Source organism: Curcuma longa, chromosome 2 (assembly GCF_044706935.1).
Source record: "Curcuma longa cultivar G26 ecotype Majalengka, Jawa Barat chromosome 2, ITB_CL_G26_1.1, whole genome shotgun sequence".
Lineage (NCBI taxonomy): Eukaryota > Viridiplantae > Streptophyta > Magnoliopsida > Zingiberales > Zingiberaceae > Curcuma > Curcuma longa.
In genome coordinates this window covers 1,891,840-1,900,248 of record NC_133862.1, presented here as the reverse complement: position 1 = coordinate 1,900,248, position 8,409 = coordinate 1,891,840, and the positions used below count along the sequence as shown (strand labels likewise).

The following is an 8,409-nucleotide window of genomic DNA, read 5'->3' as shown; positions in this document are numbered from 1 at the left end:
GCGGCCAAGAGACACAACGAAGCTGCTTCAAGAAAGAAGAAAGGCGATCCAAGGCTTCATCCGGAGAGGTTGCAGTTCTTTATTTCTGGAAGATCGTTGCCCACACAACGTCCGAGAAAGAGAGTAAGGAATACAGCAGAAGATTCCGAGGTTCAAACCGGGTTCTGGTATAAATTTATTTTCCGCAGTTTTATTTATACTTAGAACTAAATAATTAAAACCGTAGATAAGTAATTTAGAATCGGCGATCCTGAAGGATCGATCGACTTAGTCTTCTTTGAAGACTTTGTCAATTGATCCAGGCGGGATAAAATTTTTGTCCTGTGGGGTTCTATGCTTCTCGGAGCGGATAGAATCCGGAACATGGGACGAAGATCCAGATCGCCAACAATGGTATCAGAGCGAGGTTCTCCGATTCCGATAAATTACTTCGGTTTTAGTTTTGCATGCTAGTCACACATGTTCAATAGTTAGAAATTTGCAATAGTTTAACTCGGTGTTGCAGGGTAATTATTTTCCAACTATTGTGGCCAAATATGTGTGAATGTTTGTATGTATGTGTATGCATGTATAGGAATTAAATACGGGGGTTGACCGTATTAGTTTAAATTTTTGCAAATTAGATTTTTTGTACACTCCTTCAATGGAGTATAGGATCAATTTGTAAAATTTTATTTACATGCATCGACCGGGTTCCTAGCAAGGCGCGGATCTTTGAGGCCACAAAGGCGCAGCGGAAGAGGAAGCGAGACGGTCAAAGCCGAGTTGCAGCAAAGGAAAAATAAAAGGTCATAATAGTTGGAAATAGTTTTAGTTTTATTATTTCCATATTTATTGCTGTTTTATTTTTTTTGCTGTGTATGTGTGTGGTTGTGTTTAAATAGTTAAACATAAAATACACATAGGTAATTTCCTACCCCTTAAGGACAATTAAGGAAAATTATGCGCGTATAATTAACGAACTCCGAAGTTGATCTTGTCTAGGAGTGGTGGTTGCTCCCATATCCAAGAAGGCCTTAGCCTCGCCACAACCTGGAGATCAATTAGGAACTAGTTATTTATACAAGCATGATTAGATAGGAAATTAGAATCAATTATGAAAGCATAAATAAGAAGTTCAATAATTGATTTTGTCTAAGGCCACGCCTGGAAATCAATTTATTGAATTAATTATTAATGTGATCATAATTCAAAATCCTCAAAGTAAAAACTAAGTGGGAGAGGGATTCTTCGAATCCCGCGGTCTCCATTACTGGTTTGTAGGTGATGCATACAGACTTGCGTGCTGGCTTAGACCTTCCTCCCCAACGGATGGGTCTGTATGCGGATCACCAGAACAAACTTCCTAAGGGATATACGTCCACACTAACGTGGCATACGTAACACTAAGTAGTGGACTTAGTACCAAGTAATGGTGCACACTTAGAATGCAGTTAATAGTAAACGTCCACACTAACGTGGCTTGCTATTAAATGTGCATGACCAAAGTAGGACCAACTATTAATTTTATTGGTCATAAAGTTAGGTTGACCAGATAATAAAATTAATGGGTAAAACTCCTTTTGTTGGTGCAATAACGTTGCCCCAAGTGCATTGAGTTTCAATGTTTGGCTAAACCATGTTTAAAGTTAGGCAATACTTGTGATCTAACATGTGTGATGCAAGTTTGCAGGAAAGTCCAAGCGTAGTCTTGGCAAAAGAAAAGTCCAAGCGTGGTCTTGGCAAAGGAAAGTCCAAGTGGGAAGTCTTGGCAAAGGAAAGTCCAAGTGGGAAGTCTTGGCAAAGGAAAGTCCAAGGTGGGTTCTTGGCAAAGAAAAGTCCAAGTGGGTAGTCTTGGCAAAAGAAAAGTCCAAGTGGGTAGTCTTGGCAAAGGAAAAGTCCAAGTGGGTAGTCTTGGCAAGGAAAAGTCCAAGTGGGTAGTCTTGGCAAGGAAAAGTCCAAGGGTAGTCTTGGCAAAGACTTGACATGACGAAGCTGATGGAAGCATCTCAAGCTAGTGCAAGGATGATGGCATCCAGGGAAGGCATGAGGCTATGGAGGTGTTTGAAGGCCGAGGTCTAGGTCAAGAGAAGCTGAAATGGGATTTTTCAGCTTCACCAGTCGACTGGCCCTGCCAGCAGTCGACTGCTCATAAATCAGACGCACACAGAAAGATCAGTCGAGCCAGAGGAAGACAGGAGTCGACTGGGCAGTCGACTGGTGTTATGGTGAGTCGACTGATGCCAGTCGACTGGTCTTGGATCAGTCGACTGTTATTTGAACGTTGCAGAAAATTGGCAAGCATTTAATGCGCTTTAATGCAGATTTTGTTGCCGATTGAAGCCATCAGTCGACTGGCCCTGCCAGCAGTCGACTGATGTTGCAGAATTATAAAAGAAGCCTGCACGAGAACAACTCAAGTTTTTTTCGCCATTCTTTCATTCTTTTGTGCTTCTTTTGAGAACGTGTTTGTTCTCTATTCTCTGCTTTTTCCTCTCCTCCTAAACATTATTTCATATCATTTTTGAGGAGATCGAAAAGGTTGTAAAGGTTTCTCCGCCTTCGAGGTTTTCGAGAAGGAGAAGATTCATAGTGCATCGGGTGTGTGCGTGCGTGTGGATCCTTGGATTAGTCACCTCTGCGGAGGTGGATACCAAGTAAACAAACCGGGTTAGCGTTGATCTATTATTTTCTCTTTTATATTTTGCTTCCGCTAACACTCTTGCAGAGAAACAATCAAAGAAGAATCGAGAAACGCTATTCACCCCCCCTCTAGCGAACCAACCGATCCTAACAAGTGGTATCAGAGCACGGTTCGTTTCGGAGGATCTAACAATCAACCGGAGCAACTCATGGCATTCCAAGAGGGTTATAGCACCGCACGACCACCATTCTTCGACGGAAACGATTTCGCATACTGGAAAGGTAGAATGGAATTTTATTTAATGAATGACTTTGAAAACTGGATTATTGTTGTAGAAGGCTTCGAAAAACCGAAGGATGCAACTGGAACAACCCTACCTATCAAGAACTGGTCAAAGGACATATGTAAGAAGGCGCAAGCGAATGCGAAAGCCATAACGACCTTGCAGTGCGGACTCTCTAAAGAGCAATTGAGCAAGGTTGGTCCTTTCGACTCGGCCAAAGAATTATGGGAAAAGCTCATTGAACTGAATGAAGGATCAAGCGAATCTCGACGAGCCAAGAAGGATCTCTTGGTAAGCCAACTACAATCCTTTTCAATGAGATCTAATGAAAATGTAAGTCAGATGCATGGGAGGTTCAAGGAGATCGTAAACGGTCTCCATGTAATCGGTGAAAAGATCGATAACCGCGATCTTGTAAGGTATGTGTTACAAGCCTTTCCCCGAACTACTTTATGGGCATCTGCAGTTGAATAGGAAAATATACAAATAGAATGATGGAAGATTTATTCCTATTCACTTTCTTTGCCAGATTACAGTGAATCTACACTTGAAATTAGCCAAGTTTTTAGATTTGATTGGAAGATTGAAAGTAATTTTCCTCAAGCCCAATAAACTCCATTAGTTTTAATGCAATCTTTTAATGCTATCAAGAATTATTTGATAACTCTGTTGAAGAAGAGAGATAATCATATTGAACTTGGAGTAGCTATTAAAATGCCAAGCCTAGGTGAAAAATTACCAATTATATAGACTGTCTCTTTAACCCTTAGAACCAAAATGCGTTAGTGGTGGTATTCTCTTATAAGCAACAATGTGTGCTCCAACTGTTGTTAGGTTTTACAGAACAAGAACCTAACGAAAAGAAAGCATGCTCTTAACTCCCTAACCATGATTTTCTTGTATTTTTTCATTCATTTACTTCTAATATATAAAGTCAGCTGTATTTTTGTAAACTGACCAGTTAACTCTGGAAAATTATTAAAATCTTAGAGTGGTTTTGTATAGACATCCTGCTAAATGTTAAGACTTAAGTAACAACACAAAAGCATGTCAAAGGGGTACTCTAGTTATCTCCCCTTTATAAAAATATAGAAAAATTAAAGATTTTCATTAAGTAATAAAACCTTGAAATTGATTATTAAAAAAATAGAGGCGCCTAAAAATTGAAAACCTGGTATGCAAATGCGAACCCTAGTAAGCTATAAGTTCAGATAACAGTCACAAGATAATAACCAAAAAGATTCTCTTGAAATAGAATAAAAAAGTGCATACCTTGTCCAGATCTCCAAGGTCTTCTAGGAAACCCGTAAGAGGCTTTGCATATTCTGCAATACTGGTAACTTTACTTGTATCGAATGAACTAATCCCAGAACCAGTGAGGTCAATAGCACTGACTTTGAATCCACTGTCCTCTAGAAGTGCAATACTTTTGTACCAGCACCATGCACCAAAGCCACCTCCGTGAACGAGAACAAAATGCTTTATTTCTAAATTATCAATCTTTAGACCCTGCTATGAAGTTGGAATTAGAATTGGGTTAAACAAAATAACTATGAATTCACAAAATTCACCAAGATTACTATGGTGATAACAAGAGCCTTGCAAATTGATCAGATGGCTTAAGACACAATACACTCAGGAGTGATTTCCCATGTGATTATTCTTTCTTTTTACATGTGAATGGTTACTAACTAAAGGGACTAATTTTCATATATTTGTACTTGAAGAAATGTGAAGAATCAAACTAGGCACACCAGCCAGTTTTTAATAATAAATTTTAATTGAAAATAGTGAACAAAATGAAAGGCTTGCTCCAAGAAGACAGAACTAGCAACTCTAATTTGATATAATCAATCTTTCTTCTCTAAGATAAAAGAAGAAGAAGTATTTGCTTATAGAATCAGTTATACAATGATGAACAAAATGCTATCAGTATATGTTGGTGAAAACCCAAGGGGAAAAATAAGGAAGTTAGAAATTGAAATTTTGAAAGTTTCAATTTATAAACTCCCTAAAATGAGGAAACCAGAATAGTTTATAATCTCTTCAAGGAAAAGAGATATTAATCAACCAGAATATTTTATAATTTCTTTTAACAAAAAGAGGAATTAATCAAACAATAACACAAGTTTGCTACAGCTGGATGACCATGTGCTTAACAATAACTTCTTGTTGACGGAATATCTGCAGTAACCTTTTACATTAAAAATAAAAATTTGAGAATTTTCACTTTAATATCTAATTTAGCTCATCCATCGAGTAAGTTCCATTCATATTAAATAGCCTCTTGTCAACAATAATAAATAAACTGGTGTTAATGATAATGAACTCTGGTTCAGAGTTTCAATCGTCAAGGAAAGCAAGAATAAACATTAAAGTCAAGCTGATAGAAAAGGTCAGGATTCAAGTTTTGGAAGGAAAGTGGCAAATTTCATTAAGACATTGCAATCTTTGATAATATTTTTCTTTTTTGCTATTGAAACTGTGCGTTTATTTCCATATTTTTAAATCAATCCTGTGGTTTGAGACATTAATTCTCAATTTGTTACGCGAAAAGATTGATCCCCTCTTACAAATTTAAAAGCAAAGAGAAAGATCTTCATCCTCTCTAACAAATCTATAAGCAAAGAGAAAAATAATTTTAATCTGTTAAAACATCAGTAATTGATCTAACATCCAAAATGTCAATTGAGTGATAGAGATACGAAAAGCCAGAAGAAAACGTAAGACAGAATGAAAATGCTCGATCTGAATTGAACATATACTTCGAATTGTACTCAAAAAAGATATTCCAAGCCTTTCGATGTTTCAAGCAAAGCTTCAAGTTCAGATTTTTCATGTTGATTATCCGTTTTATCCTTTTGAAAAAAAAAAGAAGGCTAATTCTGAAAAATCCTTCCCCCTAAAGAACACATCTACTTATCCTACATGAAGAAGAGAGAAACAAAAGGGCAGGAGATGCAAGAAACCAACCTGGTTGACGAGCTGCTGGGGCTGCAGGACAGGATCGGTTAGAGTCGGCGGCCTCGAGCTCGAACTCCTAGGGAGCACTTGCCTCTTCTTCCCGTGGCCAGGAAACCTCAAAGAGGACGACCTATCAAAGGTCAATTCCCCCGGGAGGCCCCCATTCTGCTGCAAGAGGAGCGCAGCGGCCAGGGCCTGCTCGTGAGTCAGCACCGCCTCTCCGTTCCCCTTTCTCCTGGAACGTCCCTTGCTACTCCTGTCTTCAGAACCGATACCAATCGCGGCGGCCACCTCCGCCGACAAGGACGGCAGGTGATTCCCCGCCGGCCGCCGTCGCTGATCCTTCCGATCCGCTACATCAGCATCGGAGAAACACGAGATAAGTCCGCCCATCACCTTCGCATCAGAAGACGATCGAGGGGCCTGAGGCGACCAATCTAGTGCTCTCTTCTCGGCGCTCCTCCGGCCTCGTAAAGAACGTCCGAAGAAGCAGCTATCGGACTTGGACACGAAAGCGACCGCTGGAGTACTTATAGATCCCAATAGGCAAAATTACCCCTTCTTTGCTTAATAATTACATAAATTGCCACAGCTTTATCTAAATCCTCGCTGCTATTTCAGTTTCGCCTCTCCATTGGACGGTTTAAACCTCACGAATCACCACGCGTACGGGTGAGATAGAAGTGGCTTTTCCCAGGGAAACCAAAGTGGGGGCCAACCGGATCGGATTAGAAGTTACCACTTGCTCTTTCTACGCGTCATGGATTTTTCTAGAGTACGCAGACGCTCTTGTGCCAGGCTGTTTCCCGGTGGCCCCAGAGGGTGAAATCTGGAGTCTGCAGTTCTTGGTGCCACGTAGGATGCCGCGGATCAATCTGAAGGTACAAAGCTGTTCTCGTGCGTTTCGCGATTATTGGTCCACGAAACTCCTAGTCATGTTGAAGTATAAAAAAAATTAAAAATATATTAAATTTATCATGAGAAATATGGTCACTAATCAACCCACAACATCCAATAATCATTTTTTTGGGAAGTTAGGGACTATATAATTTTTATATTCCATAAGTTGTTAAATAATATAGAAAAATAAGTTATTAACCACGATAGGCAATCAATGAAAAAAAAAATTAAAGATAACTATAAACTAACACTTTAATAATAAAAGAAAATATATTAAAATATAAAAATGACTATAATAATTAAATATTTATTTTTTTTATTATTTGATAATTAATATTTTTTATCTAAGCAATAAATAGAAAATTAATTAGATTTCACACTACAACAACAATAATAATAAATTCTTATCTCACTAAGTACAGAAGTTTACTTTATGATTTAGTAGGGTAGGCAGGTGTATATGGTAGACTTATGATTTCTTCAAAGGTGCCAATGACAAGAAGCTATGAGCAAAGACTGTATGGAAGCAATATCTACAGTTGAGTCACGCCTTCACCCTATGAATGTTGGCACACAAGAGACTGCCTACACGAGATAGGCAAGACTATCTGCAGGATAGGAAATGCACTTTCTATGCCATAAAGGAGGAGACACAAGAGCATATGTTCTTTAGATGTTGATCTGTAATGACCTGACCCGTTCGTCCGTGGGAATTCTACTTATCCCGACCCCTATTTTTCTATGGGTCATGGGCCGTCGACCATCGACCGTGCCATTACCTTCTTGAACTTTCCACCCCTGCCCAGTGGATTTTTACCTTTCCCAGATTCAAACTCTAGACCTACAGGCTAAAGTACTAAAGTTCCTTGAATCTGGTAACTAAGTGAGAAGCCAGCTTTACACTTGAATCTGGAACATCACCTGATCACCTTGAAGGCGGAGAAACCTTTACAGACTAATCTCTTCCTTTCACAAGAATGAGTAGTGAAGTATGGAGGAAGAGGAAGACTTTTACAAGGTCAGAGTATGCCAGAAAAATGATAGAAATGAATTATTAATTTCTTCGGCGTCGTCTATTCTTTTTATGTATTTCTGTACATCAGTCGACTACTTCAAGGGCCAATCGACTGATGGGCTTCAACGGTTCTTTAATCTACATTTAATCAGTCAGCTGTCACTCCAACGGTCGTCTGGCAGTCGACTGCACCATCACTAGTCGACTGCTCTAGTCGACTGATGGACTCGACTGATTTTTCTGTAAACTCTTTGTGTGCTTCTGATCAACCACCAGTCGACTGCACCAACAGTATCAGTCGACTGATCAAGCTGAAACTCTCCTTTCAACTTCTTCTTCAGCCCTTAGCCTTGATGCAAACCTTCAAACGTCTTCCATAAGCCTCGTGCTCTTCTTTGCACTAGCTTGAGACGTTTTCCTCAGTTTCGTTGTGCTAAGTCTTCCTTTGCCAAGCGACCGCGCCTTCAGGACTTCATCCTTTGCCAAGAGGCCGCGCCTCTGAGACTTCACCAAACGCGAAGACTCCATTCTTAGATTTTCCTGGACTTGGACACGAAAGCGACCGCTGGAGTACTTATAGATCCCAATCGGCAAAATTACCCCTTTTTCTTGCTTAATAATTAC

General features: G+C 39.6%; 1 protein-coding gene across 2 annotated transcripts in view; it reads right to left on the bottom strand.

Moving 5' to 3' along the window:
- Window positions 1-6,358, bottom strand: part of LOC141822489 (putative methylesterase 11, chloroplastic) — a 17,312-nt gene extending 10,954 nt beyond the window's left edge. For both annotated transcript variants that reach the window (XM_074709938.1, XM_074709939.1), the window contains exons 1-2: window positions 5,880-6,358; window positions 4,179-4,415 (exon numbers count right to left, since the gene is read on the bottom strand). In XM_074709938.1, the coding sequence (XP_074566039.1) occupies window positions 4,179-4,415; window positions 5,880-6,263 (621 nt within the window). In that variant the 5' untranslated portion in view covers window positions 6,264-6,358. The remainder of the gene's footprint in view (window positions 1-4,178; window positions 4,416-5,879) is intronic.
- Between the last annotated feature and the right edge of the window lie 2,051 nt (window positions 6,359-8,409).